General features: G+C 39.6%; 1 protein-coding gene and 1 non-coding gene across 2 annotated transcripts in view; one reads left to right on the top strand and one right to left on the bottom strand.

The window, feature by feature from the left end:
- PTPN9 (protein tyrosine phosphatase non-receptor type 9) overlaps window positions 1-20103 on the top strand; it is a 79028-nt gene that overhangs the window by 34538 nt on the left and 24387 nt on the right. Inside the window, exons 2-5 of the mRNA XM_065871845.1 lie at window positions 629-772; window positions 3044-3133; window positions 3826-3950; window positions 8868-8973. Of these exons, the coding sequence (XP_065727917.1) occupies window positions 629-772; window positions 3044-3133; window positions 3826-3950; window positions 8868-8973 (465 nt within the window). The remainder of the gene's footprint in view (window positions 1-628; window positions 773-3043; window positions 3134-3825; window positions 3951-8867; window positions 8974-20103) is intronic.
- Window positions 13402-13496, bottom strand: LOC136119742 (small nucleolar RNA U13). Its single transcript, XR_010655701.1, has one exon. It is a non-coding gene; the product is annotated as a small nucleolar RNA U13 (small nucleolar RNA).

Raw genomic sequence — 20103 nt, 5'->3', positions numbered from 1 at the left:
GGCACTGGTGTCCAGTTTTGGGGGCTGCCATATGAAGCACAAAGAGGTCCTGTGGGGTCAGTCAGTGCAAAGAGCAGTTGGCCTTTACATTTGTTAAATTCTTCTAATCATTTTGCTGCTCTCAACAGTATTGCTAATTTCAGAACTAAAACCATTTTCTGATTGTTTTACTTTGTGTGACTGGCTTACGGGACCAAAACAGCAGCTGAGACTGCTATACTACACTGTGCGTTAGGCAATAACTCTTCAGAGGGCCCATCCACTTTTTTTTTTTAGCCTTAAAAAAAAAAAACAAACTGCTGGGTTTTTTTTTTTGTTTTTGTTTTTTGCTTTGGGGCCAGTAATTTGCATGTATTTGGGAGCCTTGGTCTTCCCCTCATTATTTCTTCATACATTCCTGTGCTAAGCCCTGCTCTCTGGACCTGGCTCTGGCTTCTGGCCTCATTGAGTTGTATGAAATTTAACAATTTCTGGTTTCAGATCTGTTTTCAACTTTTGTTTTCCCTGTTCCCTCTAGTAAACTTTGGGTTCAAACTTGCTTGGGGAAAGTTTATTTTTTTTCTTGCTTATTTTTTTGTTTCTGTAAATATATTCTCTAATAGCTATCTTTACTTTCTTTGTCAAACAGGCCACCAAGCAGTTTCTTGAAGAGATTAACAAGTGGACAGTTCAGTACAACGTTTCCCCGCTCTCTTGGAATGTGGCCGTCAAGTTCCTCATGGCCCGGAAGTTTGATGTGCTCCGTGCCATAGAGTTGTTTCACTCCTACAGAGTATGTACCTCAGGGATGGACCTGCCATGTGGCACCTGGGTTCTCTATGTTGCTGTTGTTTCTGCCACAGTCTACACAAACAGTGGTTCTCCCCACTCCCATTAAAAAAAAAGTGGATCGGTATCTAAGAGCCCTACCTTGGAGTGCGAAAATCCTTCTGAACATACTTAGAAGCTCCCTAAATAAATTTAAAAAAAAAAAAAAAGGAGACTGAGATAAGAGGCACTAGGATTAATTTAAGAGTTTAAAACTAAAGCTCACTTACACCCATTTTGTGGGTCATGTTGTTCAATATTCAACAGATATTTATTGTATATCTACTATGTTCCCAGTGCAGAGATTACTATTTAGAAAGAGAGTAAATAAACAATTATAGAAATGTTATGATACGACAGTACTGGGTTCTGTGGAAAGCACATTTAATTAAGAGGGTCAAGGAAGCTTTCCTGAAGGAAATGACTTCTAAATTAAGAGTAGAAGAATGAGTAGGAATCAGACAGTAGCGGAGTATGGCAGAGAGAACAGCAAGTTCAGATGCCTAGTGGCAAGAGACAAATTGAGCTGATCAGAAATGCTGAGTGCGAGAAGGGGGCATGGCAAGAGATTGAGCAGCAGGTAAACAAGGCCAGATCAGAGAGTATCTGCTCTTTCTTAAGGGCAGAGAAATTCATTGAAGGTATAAACAACAGAATGCCTTGATCAGATTTGCTTTCTGAAAGATTATTTTCACTGTGATTTAGAGGATGGACCAGAAGGGCTATACTGGAGACAGACCAATTATAAGGCTGTTGTACTTACTAGGAGAGAGATGATTGTGGTGTCATTAAATGTAGTGTCAGGGAGATAGAGAAAAAGTGGTCAGATTCTAGAAGTAAAATTGATAGGACAGAGTTGCTTATTAAACTAGTGTGAGGAAAGGGAAGTGAATTCCAGGTCTCTGGCTTGGGTGGCAGGGTGGTAAATAGTGGTGGCATTCACTAATTAAGAGACACTGAATGGGTACAGGTACGTGGAGAGAGTAGGTCATGAGTTCAGTTTGGCCGTGTTAAGGTTGAAGTGCCAATGGGATATCCAAATAGACATGTCCTCTAAGCAGTTGGGATGTGAGTCTAGGGTTGGGAAAAGAAGGCTGGACTGAAAGTAGTGATTTCAGAGTGACCAAAGTAGAATATTGGAGGTGAATATTGGAGCCATGAGAATGGGTGAGGTCATCCTGGGAGAGTGTGAGGAATAGGGAGATGTGTAGGGCAGAACCTCATTTCAGACTTTTTGCTTTCTTTGGTCCAGTGTTGTTTTTTAAAGTTAAGTTTGAATGCTTTATGTAAGGCATGCACTCTCCTGTGATTCCAGCACTCATACTGTCTTCACTTGCTGCCTTGCCTCTGAAGGCATTTGAATTTGATTTTAGGGATGAATTGGGGAAGAATATAAACAAAGACCTAGTTTGTTATATTCACCAGAGTGTCCTTAGCACTTAGCTGAGTGCCTGGCACATAATAGTTGCTCAACAAATACTGACAGAATGAATGAATGAGTCAGTGAGTGAACAAATGAATGAAAAAAAGCCCACAAGAGACTTAGAAGGAGTAGCTGAAGAAATAGAAAAACCAAGAGAGTATTTTTTTTTTTAAGTCAAAAATAGAGGATGTCTCAGGAAAAAGAGAATGTGAGTAGTCACCCTTGTCATGTAGAAGAAGGACTGAAAATGCCCATTGGATTGAGCAGGAGCTCTGGATGGTATAGTTAGTTTGGGAGGAAACGAGAGTGCAGTGGAATGAGTGTGAGGGAACTGAGGATGAGTTTAAAGAATCTGGCTGTGAAGATGAATTAAAATGAGGTCATGGTAGCTGTTGTTGGAGAGTATATTGAGGGGAGGGATGGCTCCTATTTAAGACAGGAGAGGCCTAAGCCTGGAGGATGTGTTAGGATATCTGTTTCCAGACAGTTTGGGGTGCATATTTTAATATCAGTGCTGCTGCATGTTTAAGAACTTTGACCTTGCACTGTAATGATTGATATATAGTGGTTGGTCTTCAGGGTTAGGATTCTCACTGATTCAAAGAAAAAACCTAAGCCCGAAGGGGCTGATAAGCTGGCATTGGACAAGAATTCTGACAACACTCAGTTGGCCTAGAGGGGGGTTACAAAGGAATTCATGATTCAGGAAGCTGATTTCCAAAATCCCTTATCTCTGAGATTTGGTGGTTACATAAAGCTGTCATGGGTGTACAGTATTTTTATATTAATTCATCTTGCTTTTTTTATTTTCAGGAAACACGAAGGAAGGAGGGCATTGTGAAGCTGAAACCTCATGAGGAACCTCTCCGTTCTGAGATCCTTAGTGGAAAATTCACCATCTTAGTGAGTATTAATGAACCCCTCTTGTAGTGTCTTGTTATTTTCTTGTGTAGCTGTTCTCTTTGGACTTTGTTCCTAGATATCTTATCCTGAATCAGAGAGTCTCAACAGTGGAGAGCAGATGTGAAGTTTGGCATAAAATTATTCTAGTAATAATTGAAAATCAGTTGTACAGTACATTTAGAAAAGTTTCTTCACAGGTCCATTAAGGTTAGTTAAGGCCTTTGGGATGGGTATAAAATGTGTCAGAGGCCCATCCTTCCTTATTTAATGCAAGCTCTCTCCACTTAGAGACCACAGCCTTTCCAGTAAGTATCCAGCAGTACTTTTAAGGCAGAGTATAGAAACCATTGTTATATTCTATGGATTTCTCCTGTTGCTTATTTCTTTGCTATCCTGCCTGGGAAAATTAGCTAGGCAGCCAGTGTAGACCATTGTTTAATTTCTCTGTAATTGAAGAGTTAAGAGAATGTGGTTTTTTCCTACCACAGTGGGAAGGAATCCAGGGGGTGCTGAGAATCAGACATGGGATGATAAAAAGCTTTCTTCCTTTTCTGGAGCAATTGATGCAAGTCAGAGAAGTATTATCAGCATCTGTTCTCTTCATAACAAACCTTTGTGCAGGATAAGAGGGCTTCGTGATTTCTGTGATTTTCTATTTGATTTCTAAATATTTTTTGTTTTGTTTGCTCTAGAATGTTCGGGACCCAACAGGAGCCTCCATTGCCCTCTTCACTGCCAGATTACATCATCCCCACAAGTCAGTCCAACACGTGGTACTTCAGGCTCTGTTTTACTTGCTAGACAGAGCTGTGGATAGGTGAGCATGGAAATTGTCTTTTGGGTGTTCTACATCCAGATGGGAAAGTGACACTGTTTGATGTTTGATTTGATTAAACTCAGCAGTGCATTCACTATGCTCCTAGGATGTGCCCTGGGCAGTGCTATGAATGGAAAACATTCCATGTCTTTAGGGCTTGGCATGTTTCCAGGTACTATGTAGATGTTGGGTATTCTGCATCTTGACCTGCTTGGCTGTATTTCAGGGTAACAGAAGCTGAGAGAGCTAGTTAACTAGCAATTCTTAGTGTATTGAGAATGATGTTATTGAAAGGGAGTGAAGGTGAGATGACCTGTGCTGGTTCTTTCCGATCATTCTCCCCTGATGTTGAAGACCCTGTGGGACCTCAGTTTCTTTGTCTGTAAAATAGGAATAATGCAGAGGATTTTGAGACTCAACATTCAGGAGAGAGGAGTCCAAGAGTATAAGTTAAGCAAAATCATTTTTATAAATAGGTGCATAAGCCAAAAGAAGCAACTCAGGTCATGTCTCCCTCCCTGCTCTTAGGTAAGTAGTATTATCACTGTTCTATAGACAGAGAAACTGAAGCCCCAAGAAGTTTTGTGGCTCTTTTACAGTCATCACATATTGATCCAGCTGGTCTAAGATCCTGGTTTCTTCACTCTTGGTCAGAGCTATTTGTACCCTACTATGTTATCTTCCTCTTTTACTTTCTTTTTTCCCTGGTGCTTGCCATTTACAGTTTGTTATTGCTCTCAATGTCATTGGCTGGTCCTCTGGGTTAGATGTGATATATCGAGGGCTAAGACCAGAGATAGTGAGAGACAACTGTGCACTTCAGTCATACTTCTGGACTTAGAGGATGGGAATAGCCAAAGGATTGTCTGAAGCGGGGCTCTCCGTCTAGTTCACTTGTTGCTGCCTTGTTACTGTTAATACTTTCATATACTTAGCTTCTGCTGGTGGTGTTCGGTGAGAGATATATCCAAACCACACACACAGCATTATTCTGAAAAAGAGAAGTTACTAAGGAGAGAGGGCCAGCGGTCAGCAGCCAGTCAGAAATGTGGAATTTCTCAGTTCTTCTTTCTTATGCTTGGTCTTCAGGCATAATTTCTAGAGTATAGTTCCCTTTGAAATGTTTCCTTAGCTCAGGGGAATGAATGGAAGGCTCTTTTACCAGAAAATTTAGCATTGCCTTCCTGTTTGAGCAGCTTAGAGAGTCGGAGCTCTTGTGTAGGCATGACAGTGGCCAAAGCTGCTTTTTCTAGTGTGAGTATTGAATCCCATAGGAATACCACACAGGTAAATGTAATTAAAACTTTGTTCTCGTGATGTCCATCCCTTTCTTAAAAACCCTCAGTGACTCCTCATTATTCAGAGGGTGCATGTAAGGTAAGTAAATGTGAACCTTTTTTTTTTTTTTTTTTTTTTTTTTTTTGCGGTACGCGGGCCTCTCACTGTTGTGGCCTCTCCCGTTGCGGAGCACAGGCTCCGGATGCGCAGGCTCAGTGGCCATGGCTCACGGGCCCAGCCGCTCCGCGGCATGTGGGATCTTCCCGGACCGGGGCACGAACCCGCGTCCCCTGCATTGGCAGGCGGACTCTCAACCACTGCGCCGCCAGGGAAGCCCAATGTGAACCGTTTTTTTTCTGAATGAAATATTCTCATTAATGAATAGAAATTCTTGTTTTCCTTTGTTACCGTGAACCAGAATGGAAGAGGAGGAAACCCTTCCTCTTCACTTAATCTTCCCCTTTCTTTAAGGCCCAACTTCTGTGACTGGTTCCCTCACCACTCCAACTTGTCATAAAATTCTTTTTACTCTGACTTTAATCGCAGTTATTATTAATACCAATGATTTCGTATTTAATTATACATGGCCTTATGATGTCATTTGTCTTACATGGATGTTTTTTTCATCTACCGGTAGATGGTAAGCTCCAGGAGGGCAGGGAACCTTCTTTTCAACATTATATAATGGGAAATTCCCAAATCTCCATGGTGGAGAGGAAGTGGTGTCATCAACTTTCACATGCCTTTCATTCATCTTCTTCAAAGTGATCTGTAACCAATCTTGTTTCATTGAAAGCCCCTCACCCACCCCTTTACCCTAGATTATTTTGAAACAAATGTCAGGGACTGTGGTAATCTTGGTGTTCCCAGTAACATCCTAGCTCGGGAATCAAACTCAATAGGGTAGGGAAGCAATTATTTTTAGTAGGGAACTAGCGCTATTATTGTAAACCTCATCTTCTGTACCCAGAAAAGTGAAAATGCTATTGCATTTGTATTTATTTCATGTGCCTTCAAAGGATGAGCAATTTCAGGTCTATGAATATAGAACCTGCATCATTATGTACCATAGCTTCTTTTTATTAAATTCTATTTCCCCTGGCACTGACTTCTCTTTGTTTTAGTGTCCCGCCGCAGGCTGGAGCTGTGAGGGGAAAACCTGTAATTCTTTGAGTTTGGCCCCTGTTGAGCTTGTGGAGAAAAGGGAAGTCTCTAGATCTGGATAGTCTACTCAATGACTGTGCCACTCATTGAACAGAATCTTTGATCTTGGTGAATCAGTCTCTCTGGCTGGGGTCATGAAAAAAGGAGACAAGATTTAGCACTCACTTTATCATGTTAAGGGCCATTTGAAATTAAGTCTGCTGGAGAAACTTGGGTCTACTTCAGAGATTTTTTAAATTAATTTATTTTTGGCTGCATTGGGTTTTCCTTGCTGCGTGCGGGCTTTCTCTAGTTGCAGAGAGTGGTGGATACTCTTTGTTGCGGTACGTGGGCTTCTCATTGCGTTGGCTTCTCTTGTTGCGGAGCACAGACTCTAGGCATGCGGGCATCCGTAGTTGTGGCTCGCGGGCTCTAGAGCGCAGACTCAGTAGTTGTGGCGCACGGGCTTCATTACTCCGCGGCATGTGGGAACTTCCCGGACCAGGGCTTGAACCCTTGTCCTCTGCATTGGCAGGCGGATTCTTAACCACTGCGCCACCAGGGAAGCCCTACTTAAGAGATTTTTGAAATGCTGCTTCATGGGTAGGTGCTTCCGCCTTGTATTCTGTTGAAAGGATGAAGATACAGAGGCTTCCAGGAGGTGATGCAAAAAAAATACGGATACAAAATAACATTGAGACTTCTGATTTCAAGAATGTGTTTTGTGTCAAAAAATTTTCTCAATTGTAAATAAATGTGAAAACTGTTGCTATCATCAGTGAGTAGTCCAATCAAATAATTTATTCTGAACAACCATTTAGGTGTGCAGATCGGGAGCAGGTAAGGATCGGGCTTGGTGGAAGAGTGCAGCTTTGAGAAATCTTTAGGAATTAAGAAGATGGGATTGAGTAATACTTTTTCTATCTTCACATGTTCCTAACCTCAATCTGGGAATAGGCTCACCACCTCTTAATCTACTTTTTAACATGCCTTCCAAAGGCCATTTGTGGGTTTATTCTCTTCCTCCATTAAAGTCATAAGAGACAGATACACCATCATTGAGCTTAGAATTTTGCTTTACAGTTTTCTGTGGGCCTAAAGTATTTTTTTAGTGATGGGCTCTAGCCCACTGAATTACAAATCTGTGACCATTTATTATGTATCTGTTTGCAAGGACTGTGCTGGGGACTGTTGAGGGTTATGAGGTAAACTTTTGTTTGGGCCCTCTAGGAGAGACTCAGATGGCTACACAAGGTGGGAGTACATTAAGAGCCACAAGAAAAATCCACAAAAAGATTTATGGGGCTTCAAGTGGGTGAAGGATGGTAGTACATTTGGTGACAATTATCAGGGGCACCTTCATAGAAGAGGAAACTTTTGAGTTGAACATAGAATGGTATAGAATTTGGATAGGCAGATGCAGAGATGTAGGAGGAAACAGTTCAAATTTTGATAACCTAGATGCTCTGGAACATTCTCAGCCTGTGAGTTTGGTACTTGATGAATCTGGATAAATATGCATCAATAAGTATAATTCCAATTCCAACATGTGGGGTATTCCCTCCATACCACCAAGCAATTCTCCCCCATAAACTGGGTGTTCTGCAGTTCATTTCAACTCTGACACTATGTACCTGGAGATAGCCTCAGATCACACAGGTTAAAGGCTCAGTCCTAAAAGACTGTCCCCTGCCCCCTTCAGACTCCAGTGGCAAGTCCAGGTTGTCACCTCTGCTTCTGACCATAGATCAGAGGTTCCAATGCCCCCTCCTTGGGTTCGATTAATTTGCTAGAACGGTTCACAGACTCAAATGTTATACTTAATAGGTTACCAGTTTATTATAAGAGAGTATAACTCAGGAACAGCCAGATGGAAGAGGTGCATAGAGGGCAAGGTATGGGGAAAGGGGCATGGAGCTTCCATTCCCTCTCTGAGAGAGCTGCACTCCCTGCACCTGCATGTGTTCATCAACTTGGAAATTCTCCAAATCTCATCCCTTTGGCATTTTATGGAGGCTTCATTCATTACAAGGCATGATTGATTAAATCATTGGCCATTAGTGACTGAGCTCAATCTCCAGCCCCACAACCCTTCCTGAGTGTGTGTGTGGGGGGGATGGGACTGGAAGTCCCAACTCCCAACCCTTTCTAGTCACGTGGTTGGTTCCTCTGGCAACCAGCCCCCATCCTTAGATGATCTAAGGGCATTCTAAAAGTCACCTCATTAATATAGCAATGGATGCCTTCCTCGCACTCCTGGAAATTCTAAGTTTTAGGAAGTTTGCCAGGAAACAGGGTCAAAGACCAAATATATATTTCTTATTATAAATTCTTCTTGTAAGGCCAGTCACAAAAGTTCAGGCCAGTTCAGGAAGGCAATTATTTCAGTCCCAGATGTGTCCCACACTCTCTGTGTCTTTGTTTTGACCCAGGTTTTCAATTTGCCTCATCCATCTTATTACTTATAAATGTTTTCATTCAATGGTTGCTTTACAGCTTTGAAACTCAGAGGAATGGACTGGTGTTTATCTATGACATGTGCGGTTCTAATTATGCCAACTTTGAGCTGGATCTTGGCAAGAAAGTCCTAAACTTGCTGAAGGTAAGACTGTGAAATGGCCCTTTCAACCCCCCTTCAATGGTTAGGGTGATTTTTTTCTATTCTTTATGAGATTTAGGAATGATGTAAACTTCAGACATTGTGTTCAGTTTAAAGGTCACCTGTAAATGATGACCAATATCTGCTTCCTCAGAACAAGAAACAATCTTAAAAGTAAAGTGGGAGGAATTAAAATAAAATACACAGGAACACTGAGTCATAAAGGTGGGATGTCTCTTTCTGGGAGTTTTTTTTTCTTCTGTACGCGGGCCTCTCACTGTTGTGGCCTCTCCCGTTGCGGAGCACAGGCTCCAGACGCGCAGGCTCAGCGGCCATGGCTCACGGGCCCAGCCGCTCCGCGGCATGTGGGATCTTCCTGGACCGGGGCACGAACCCGTGTCCCCTGCATCAGCAGGCGGGCTCTCAACCACTGTGCCACCAGGGAAGCCCTCTTTCCGGGAGTTTTGTAGAATAAGAATTAATGAAGCCTAGGTACGGCCATTGTCTATGAAAAATGTCACCTAACCAGTAACTTGCAGACTTTTTGTCTCAACCTAGTCAGAAATATGTTTTACATTGCAACTTAGTGTACAATAATATCAATATATGTACACTAACTATACATATACATGTAAAGTTATATACATAGATAGGTTCTTAATCTCTTACCTCAAACTCTTAAGTCCAGAGATATTATTTAATATTTTGAACTTTAAAAGATAATATGGTCTGTATGTCACTTTAATATCAAATATTTCTGCAATGAAATGTATTATTCATATCATAACCTTTGGAGAAGAGCAAAGGTTATAAATAGCTTATGGGATTTCAGGTCAGATTTTGCTGTCCCATGAATTTTTGCACTAAACTTAAAAAAGAAACTAGTGGCTTTCAGAGCTGTTTAGATTTCAGAATTTGAGCATACAGATGTATGTATGTGTGTGTATATATTTATAAAACAAAAAGTTTCACAAAACAAGCTTTACTTTTACTCTGTACAATCATTTTGATTATTCTGTTCTATAACATTTTAAAAACGTTAGTCATAACCTACTAAATTGATTTCAGGACCCACTGAGTGACAACCTGCAGTTGGAAAAACATTGATCGAGGAGTCTGTGTAGTCTTTTTTTTTTTTTTTGGCCCAGCTGTGTGGCATGTGGGATCTTAGTTCCCCCACCACGTATTGAACCCATGCCCCCTGCATTGGCAGCGCAGAGTCTTAACCACTGGTCCACCAGGGAAGTCCTGTAGGAGTCTGTGCAGTCTTTGTTCCGGGACCTCACTTGGGAGTACTGTGGAACTAGATGTTTAGAAGTGTTTATTTACTATTACAGCTTTACAACAGAAATTATATAAAGAGAGTATTATACTGCATGTTGTTTTCTGGGACTTCACTTGTGATTGTATTACTAAAATTCCTATTGTGGCATTTAGCTTTGATTCATTCCTTTTTATTGATGGGTGAAGGATTTATACCTTTTAATTCCTCATCCATTTATGAATACACCAGTTTATTTATCTACTTCTCTTGATGGCTCTTTGGGTCATTTTCTGATTTTTGCTATTGTGAACAGTGCTGCTATGAACATTTTTATACATGTCTTCTGGTGCATGTGTGCAAGAATATCTCTAGGGCAGTGTTTCTCAACCATTTTTTCATTATTGCCTCACTAAGGAGTCTTTTTTAGACTCCCCCCACCCCCAGTTGTTGTTCTTCTAATGAAATTTTAATACCACAGATATAATGTATATATCTTGATGTACTGAATGTATTAACATATATATCTTGATGTACTGAACGTATATCTATGCTTTATGCACAAAAAGAGTGTGTATGTTTGGGTTGTTTTTCCCATTCCCCACTCTCCTCAGAACTAATTTCACCCCCTTGGATGTGATATCACCTCTATTGAAAATGCATGCTCTAGGGGAATTCCCTGGTAGTCCAGTGATTAGGACTCCGCACTTCCACTGCTGGGGGCCTGAGTTTGATCCCTGGTTGGGGAACTAGATCCCGCATGCATACCGCAACTAAGAGTGCACATGCTGCAACTAAGAAGCCCGCATGCCACAACTATGAACCCACATGCTGCAACAAAGGATCCTGCATGCCAAAACTAAGACCTGGTGCAGCCAAAATAAATAAATAAATATTAAAAAAAGAAAAGAAAAGAAAATGCATGCTCTAGAGTATACATCTAGGAGTAGAATTACTGGGTCGTAAGGTCTGGGAAGATTCAGTTTTATAAGATAGTGTTTAATTGTTTTCCTAAGTGGTTGTACCCACCTGCCATGTGTAAAATTTCCACATCCTCTCCAATACATGATAATGTCACACTTCTTAATTTTTCCCAATCGAGTGGGTATAAAATGGTATCTTGTGGTATAACTTACCTCTCTCTTATTAGTGAGATTAAGTATCCCTTCATATATTTATTGGCCATATATGTTTTCTTCTGCTGCAAAATGCCTGTTTATGGCTTTTACCCATTTTCCTATCATCCATTTATGTAGTTTTGTACTAATCTATTTCTCTGTGTGTGTGTATATGTACATACATATACTCTCAGTTTATAGCTTGTTTTTTCACTTTTTATACAGTCCTTTTGACTAACGTAAGTTCTTAGTTTTAGTATGATTAAATAAGTCTGTATTTTATTTTCTGCTTAATATGTTTTGCATTGTAAATCCTTCCCTATTCCAAAGTCAGAAAAAATATATTAGCTATTTTATTTTATTTTACTGCTGTACCACTGATTGCACCATGTGTATTAATGTTTTTAGTGATTTTTTTTATTGTGGTAAAATATACATAACAAAACTTACCATTTTAACCATTTTAAGTGTACAATTCAGTAGCATTATGTACATTCACAATGCAACCCATCACCACTATCCATTTTCAAAACTATTCATCATCCCAAACAGAAACTCTGTGCCCATTAATCAATATATCCCCACCCTGCCCCACAGCCCCTGGTAACCTTTATTCTACTTTCTGTCGCTATGAATTTGCCTATTCTAGGTCCTCATATAAGTGGAATCATGCAGCATTTGTCCTTTGTGTCTGATCACTTAGCATAATATTTTTAAGATTCATCCATATTGTAACATGTATCAGAATTTCATTCCTTTTTAAGGCTGAATAATATTTTATTGTATGTATATACCACGTGTTGTTAATCCATTCATCTGTCAAACAGTTGGGTTGTTTCCACTTTTTGGCTATTGTGAATAATGGTGCTATGAACATTGGTGTTACAGCATCTGTTTCATTCCTTGCTTTCAGTTCTTTTGTGTATATGCCTAGAAGTGGAATTGTTGGATCACGTGGTAGTTCTATGTTTAACTTTTTGAGAAGCTATTTTCTTTTAAGAATTTAAAATTTTGTTTTTGTCATTTAAGACCTTAATCCATCTGGAGTTGATTTTTGAGTATGGTATGAGATGTAGGAATCTGACTTTTTTTTCCATATGGATAGCTAATTTTTTTCCAGTTTTGCATACTAAATAGTCCCTCCTTTCCACAACATAGGCTTTCTGTTTGTCAGTTTTAACAGTCACAATAACCTGGTAAGTTAATATATCACAGACAGTTTAATCATCTAACCATCTTTCTGTATTATTCATATTGTTTTCAGGTTTAAATAATACTATTATGATCATTTAAGCTTTTTCTTTTAAATTATTTTAAGAAGGTATTTCTAAGACATGGATTATTTGGCTAAAGATTATGAATATTCTTAATCTTTTATACATTACTAGGTTACCCTCCATAAAAGTGGAAAAAAATTTACACTGTCACCAAGAAATACGGGTATCTATTTCCTTCAGCCATCCCAGTACTGCATTCCATAAATTTTTTCTTTTTTTTAACATCTTTATTGGAGTATAATTGCTTTACAAGGGTGTGTTAGTTTCTGCTTTATAGCAAAGTGAATCAGCTGTACATATACATATATCCCCATATTTCCTCCCTCTTGCGTCTCCCTCCCACCCTCACTATCCCACCCCTCTGGGTGGTCACAGGGCACCGAGTTGATCTCGCTGAGCTATGTGGGTGCTTCCCACTAGCTATCTGTTTTACATTTGTTAGTGTATATATGTCCATGCCACTCTCTCACTTTGTCCCAGCTTACCCTTCCCGCTCCCCGTGTCCTCAAGTCCATTCTCTATGTCTGCATTTTTTTTTTTTTTTTTTTTTTTTTTTTTTTTTTTTTGCGGTATGCGGGCCTCTCACTGTTGTGGCCTCTCCCGTTGCGGAGCACAGGCTCCAGACGCGCAGGCCAAGCGGCCATTGCTCACGGGCCCAGCCACTCCGCGGCACGTGGGATCCTCCCGGACCGGGGCACAAACCCGCGTCCCCTGCATCGGCAGGCGGACTCTCAACCACTGCGCCACCAGGGAAGCCCTGCATTTTTTTTTTTCACGTCACATGGGTAATGTGCCACAAGGATGGAAGGAGGCACATGTCACACAAGCGCATGAAAACCCAATCATCACACTTATGAACTACAAAAGGATCGATGTCTGCATCTTTATTCCTATCCTGCCCCTAGGTTTTCCAGAACCTTTTTTTTTTTTTTTTGGATTCCATATATATGTGTTAGCATACAGTATTTGTTTTTCTCTTTCTGACTTACTTCACTCTGTGTGACAGACTCTAGGTCCATCCACCTCACTACAAATAACTCAATTTCGTTTCTTTTTATGGCTGAGTAATATTCCATTGTATATATGTGCCACATCTTCTTTATCCATTCATCTGTTGATGAACACTTAGGTTGCTTCCATGTCCTGGCTATTGTAACTAGAGCTGCAGTGAACATTGTGGTACGTGACTCTTTTTGAATTATGGTTTTCTCAGGATATATGCCCAGTAATGGGATGGCTGGGTCGTATGGTAGTTCTATTTTTAGTTTCTTAAGGAACCTCCATACTGTTCTCCATAGTGGCTGTACCAATTTACATTCCCACCAACAGTGCAAGAGGGTTCCCTTTTCTCCGTACCCTCTCCAGCATTTATTGTTTGTAGATGTTTTGATGGCCATTCTGACTGGTGTGAGGTGTTACCTCATTGTAGTTTTGATTTGCATTTCTCTAAAGATAAATGATGTTGAACATCCTTTCATGTGTTTGTTGGCAGTCTGTATATCTTCTTTGTTGGCAATCTGTATATCTTGGAGAAATGCCTGTTTAGGTCTTCTGCCCATTTTTGGATTGGGTTGTTTGTTTTTTTGTTACTGAGCTACATGAGCTGCTTATAAATTTTAGAGATTAATCCTTTGTCAGTTACTTCATTTGCAAATATTTTCTCCCACTCCGAGGGTTGTCTTTTCGTCTTGTTTATGTTTTCCTTTGCTGTGCAAAAGCTTTTAAGTTTCATAAGGTCCCATTTGTTTATTGTTGTTTATATTTCCATTCTCTAGGAGGTGGGTCAAAAAGGATCTTGCTGTGATTTATGTCACAGAGTGTTCTGCTTATGTTTTCCTCTTAGAATTTTATAGTGTCTGGTCTTACATTTAGGTCTCTAATCCATTTTGAGTTTATTTTTGTGTATGGTGTTAGGGAGTGTTCTAATTTCACTCTTTTACATGCAGCTGTCCAGTTTTCCCAGCACCACTTAGGGAAGAGGCTGGCTTTTCTCCATTGTGTATTCTTGCCTCCTTTATCAAAAATAAGGTGACCATATGTGCATAGGTTTATCTCTGGGCTTTCTATCCTGTTCCATTGATCTAAATTTCTTGTTTTTGTGCCAGTACCATATTGTCTTGATTTACTGTAGCTTTGTAGTATAGTCTGAAGTCAGGGAACCTGATTCCTCCAGCTCCGTTTTTCTTTCTCAAGATTGCATTGGCTATTCGGCATCTTTTGTGTTTCCATACAAATTGTGAAATTTTTTGTTCTAGTTCTGTGAAAAATGCCATTGGTAGTTTGATAAGGATTGCATTGAATCTGTAGCTTGCTTTGGGTAGTATAGTTATTTTCACAATGTTGAGTCTTCCAATCTAAGAACGTGGTACATCTCTCCATCTGTTTGTATCATTTTTAATTTCTTTCATCAGTGTCTTATAGTTTTCTGCATACAGGTCTTTTGTCTCCTTAGGTACGTTTATTCCTAGGCATTTTATTCTTTTTGTTGCATTGGTAAATGGGAGTGTTTCCTTAATTTCTGTTTCTGATCTTTCGTTCTTAGTGTATAGGAATGCAAGAGATTTCTGTGCATTAATTTTGTATCCTGCTACTTTACCAAATTCATTGATTAGCTCTAGTAGTTTTCTGGTAGCATGTTTAGGATTCTCTACGTACAGTATCATGTCATCTGCAAACAGTGACAGCTTTACTTCTTCTTTTCCGATTTGGATTCCTTTTATTTCTTTTTCTTCTCTGATTGCTGTGGCTAAAACTTCCAAAACTATGTTGAATAATAGTGGTGAGAGTGGACAACCTTGTCTTCTTCCTGATCTTAGAGGAAATGGTTTCAGTTTTTCACCATAGAGAACAATGTTGGCTGTGGGTTTGTCATATATAGCCTTTATTATGTTGAGGTAAGTTCCCTCTATGCCTACTTTCTGGAGGGTTTTTATCATAAATGGGTGTTGAATTTTGTCAAAAGCTTTTTCTGCATCTGTTGAGACGATCATATGGTTTTTTCTCCTTCAATTTGTTGATATGGTTTATCACACTGGTGATTTGCGTATATTGAAGAATCCTTGCATTCCTGGGGTAAGCCCCACTTGATCATGGTGTATGATCCTTTTAATGTGTTGTTGGATTCTGTTTGCTAGTATTTTGTTGAGGATTTTTGCATCTATGTTCATCAGTGATATTGGCCTGTAGTTTTCTTTCTTTGTGACATCCTTGTCTGGTTTTGGTATCAGGGTGATGGTGGCCTCATAGAATGAGTTTGGGAGTGTTCCTCCCTCTGCTATATTTTGGAAGAGTTTGAGAAGGATAGGTGTTAGCTCTTCTCTAAATGTTTGATAGAATTCGCCTGTGAAGCCATCTGGTCCTAGGCTTTTGTTTGTTGGAAGATTTTTAATCCCAGTCTCAATTTCAGTGCTTGTGATTGGTCTGTTTATATTTTCTATTTCTTCCCGGTTCAGTCTCAGAAAGTTGTGCTTTTCTAAGAATTTGTCCATTTCTTCCAGGTTGTTCATTTTATTGGCATATAGTTGCTTGTAGTAATCTCTCATGATCCTTTGTATTTCTGCAGTGTCAGTGGTTACTTCTCCTTTTTCATTTCTAATTCTATTGATTTGAGTCCTCTCCCTTTTTTCTTGATGAGTCTGGCTAATGGTTTATCAATTTTGTTTATCTTCTCAAAGAACCAGCTTTTAGTTGTTTTGATCTTTGCTATTGTTTCCTTCATGTCTTTTTCATTTATTTCTGCTCTGATCTTTATGATTTCTTTCCTTCTGCTAACTGTGGGGTTTTTTTGTTCTTCTTTCTCTAATTGCTTTAGGTGTAAGGTTAGTTTGTTTATTTGAGATGTTTCTTGTATTGCTATAAACTTCCCTCTTAGATCTGCTTTTTCTGCATCCCATAGGTTTTGGGTTGTTGTGTTTTCATTGTCATTTGTTTCTAGGTATTTTTAAATTTCTTCTTTGATTTCTTCAGTTATCTCTTGGTTATTTAGTAGTGTACTGTGTAGCCTCCATGTATTTGTATTTTTTACAGATTTTTTTTCCTGTAATTGATATCCAGTCTCATAGAGTTGTGGTCGTTAAAGATACTTGATTCGATTTCAGTTTTCTTAAATTTACCAAGACTTGATTTGTGACCCAAGATACAATCTATCCTGGAGAATGTTCCATGAGCACTTGAGAAGAAAGTGTATTGTGTTGTTTTTGGATGGAATGTCCTATAAATGTCAATTAAGTCCATCTTGTTTAATGTATCATTTAAAGCTTGTGTTTCCTTATTTATTTTCATTTTGGATGATCTGTGCATTGGTGAAAGTGGGGTGTTAACATCCCCTACTGTGATTGTGTTACTGTTGATTTCCCCTTTTATGACTGTTAGCATTTGCCTTATGTATTGAGGTGCTCCTATGTTGGGTGCATAAATACTTACAATTGTTATATCTTCTTGGATTGATCCCTTGATCATTATGTACTGTCCTTCTTTGTCTCTTGTAATAGTCTTTATTTTAAAGTCTCTTTTGTCTGATATGAGAATTGCTACTCCAGCTTTCTTTTGATTTTCCATTTGCATGGAATATCTTTTTCCATCCCCTCACTTTCAGTCTGTATGTGTCCCTAGGTCTGAAGTGGGTCTCTTGTAGACAGCATATTTATGGGTCTTGTTTCTGTATCTATTCAGCCAGTCTGTGTCTTTTGGTTGGAGCATTTAATCCATTTACATTTAAGGTAGTTATCAATATGTATGTTCCTGTTACCATTTTCTTAATTGTTTTGGGTTTGTTATTGTAGGTCTTTACGTTCTCTTGTGTTTCCTGCCTAGAGAAGTTCCTTTAGCATTTTTTGTAAAGCTGGTTTGGCGGTGCTGAATTCTCTTAGCTTTTGCTTGTCTGTAAAGGTTTTAATTTCTCCGTCGAATCTGAATGAGATCCTTGCTACCTAGAGTAATCTTGGTTGTAGGTTTTTCTCTTTCATCACTTTAAATATGTCCTGCCACTCCCTTCTGGCTTGCAGAGTTCCTGCTGAAAGATCAGCTGTTACCTAATGGGGATTCCCTTGTGTGTTATTTGGTGTTTTCCCCTTGCTGCTTTTAATATTTTTTCTTTGTATTTAATTTTTGATAGTTTGATTAATATGTGTCTTGGCGTGTTTCTCCTTGGATTTATCCTGTATGGGACTCTCTGTGTTTCCTGGGCTTGATTGAATATTTCCTTTCCTATATTAGGGGAGTTTTCAACTATAATCTGTTCAAATATTTTCTCAGTCCCTTTCTTTTTCTCCTCTTCTTCTGGGATCCCTATAATTCGAAAGTTGGTGCGTTTAATGTTGTCCCAGAGGTCTCTGAGACTGTCCTCAATTCTTTTCATTCTTTTTTCTTCATTCTGCTCTGTGTTATTTCCACTATTTTATCTTCCAGGTCACTTATCCGTTCTTCTGCCTCTGTTATTCTGCTATTGATTCCTTCTAGAGAATTTTAAATTTCATTTATTGTGTTGTTCATCATTGTTTGCTCTTTAGTTCTTTTAGGTCCTTGTTAAACATTTCTTGTATTTTCCCCATTCTATTTCCAGGATTTTTGATCATCTTTACTATCATTACTGTGAATTCTTTTTCAGGTAAATTGCCTATTTCCTCTTCATTTGTTTGGTCTGTAGGATTTTTAACTTGCTCCTTCATCTGCTGTGTGTTTCTCTGTCTTCTCATTTTGCTTAACTTACTGTGTTTGGGATCTCCTTTTCACAGGCTGCAGGTTCGTAGTTCCCGTTGTTTTTGGTGTGTGCCCCCAGTGGTTAAGGTTGTTTCAGTGGGTTGTGTAGGCTTCCTGGTGGAGGGGACTGGTGCCTGTGTTCTGGTGGGTGAGGCTGGATCTTGTCTTTCTGGTTGGCGGGACTGCGTCCGGTAGTGTGTTTTAGGGTGTCTATGACCTTATTATGATTTTAGGCAGCCTCTCTGCTAATGGGTGGGGTTGTGTTCCTGTCTTGTTAATTGTTTGGCATAGGGTGTCCAGCACTGTAGCTTGCTGGTCATTGAGTGGAGCTGGGTCTTAGCGTTTAGATGGAGATCTCTGGGAGAGCTTTCGCCGTTTGATATTACATGGAGCCAGGAGGTCTCTGGTGGACCAGTGTCCTGAACTCGGCTCTCCTACCTCAGAGGCACAGGCCTGACACCCGGCCGGAGCACCAAGACCTGGTCAGGGCACACAGGACAGCCTCATCCAAGGGCACTTGCGGGCAGGTAGGGCACACCCGATTGGTGCAGTCACCGAGAGGGTGAGTCCGCCTGCCCGCCCGCCGGTCCCGTCCCCTTCCCTCTGACTGCCTGAGCGGGTGCAGTCTCGCTTCCTCCAGACGGAGTCTGGGAACCCCACTTCCCTTTGCTCTTTTTTTGAATTTAGAAGTTCTAAAATAATAACATCCTTTTTTTTGTTGTTTGAACTCCTTTAAATAATAACATTGTAGTATCTTTTTTTTTCAAATGTTCTTTTGCTGTTAATGTGTCCTCCTTTATCTGGTTCAAAATAATGAAACTACTATGGATGTTTTGTTGTTGTTTTGCTATATAAATTCAAAGAGAATGAAATAAAAGTTTGGTTGCCTTAAAATCCATATCATGTTTTTCTTAGTGACTTATTGCTCTGTCATTGGGAGCAGATAAAATTTTAAATATAGTCCCCTAACATCCTCATTCTCATGAAAGTTGTAAGTAGAAGTTTAATGCACAGTCTCATACTTCAGATTTTTTAAAATTAATTAATTAATTAATTAAATTTTGGCTGCGTTGGGTCTTTGTTGCTGTGCGTGGGCTTTCTCTAGTTGCAGCTAGTGGGGGCTACTCTTTGTTGTGGTATGCAGGCTGCTCATAGCGGTGGCTTCTCTTGTTGCGGAACATGGGCTGTAGGCACACGGGCTTCAGTAGTTCTGGCACACGGGCTCTAAAGTGCAGGCTCAGTAGTTGTGGCGCACAGGCTTAGTTGCTCCGCAGCATGTGGGATCTTCCCAGAGCAGGGCTTGAGCCCATGTCCCCTGCATTGGCAGGTGGATTGTTAACCACTGTGCCACCAGGGAAGTCCTTACCCATTTTTCTACTGAAGTGTTTGTCTCATTGATTTACAAGACTTGTTATTAAGAATATTAAGAGTATTGTTAAGTATGTGTTACCAGCATTTTTGCAGTTTATAATTTGTTCAACTTTATGGTGTCTTTTGTCATACTACTATGTTTTCTTAATTTTTCATTATCGTTTTAATATACTATATTACATGTAGTATATTTAATAATATATCATATTATATATGGTACATAATATTATGGACAAAATAATTTGTTTTCAAATAGCTGGCAACATTTGTTAGCTAATACATTTATTTCCCTACTCATTTGGGATAACACCTTTATCTTATACTTAATTTCCGTATGGTAAGTATGTCTATTTCTGGACTCCCTGTTCTGTTGATCTAGGCATCAAAACCAACATATTCACTTTTTAAT

This window comes from Phocoena phocoena, chromosome 2 (genome assembly GCF_963924675.1).
Source record: "Phocoena phocoena chromosome 2, mPhoPho1.1, whole genome shotgun sequence".
Classification (NCBI taxonomy): domain Eukaryota; kingdom Metazoa; phylum Chordata; class Mammalia; order Artiodactyla; family Phocoenidae; genus Phocoena; species Phocoena phocoena.
The sequence above is the reverse complement of the archived record's forward strand: the minus strand, read 5'-3'. Positions and strand labels throughout refer to the sequence as shown.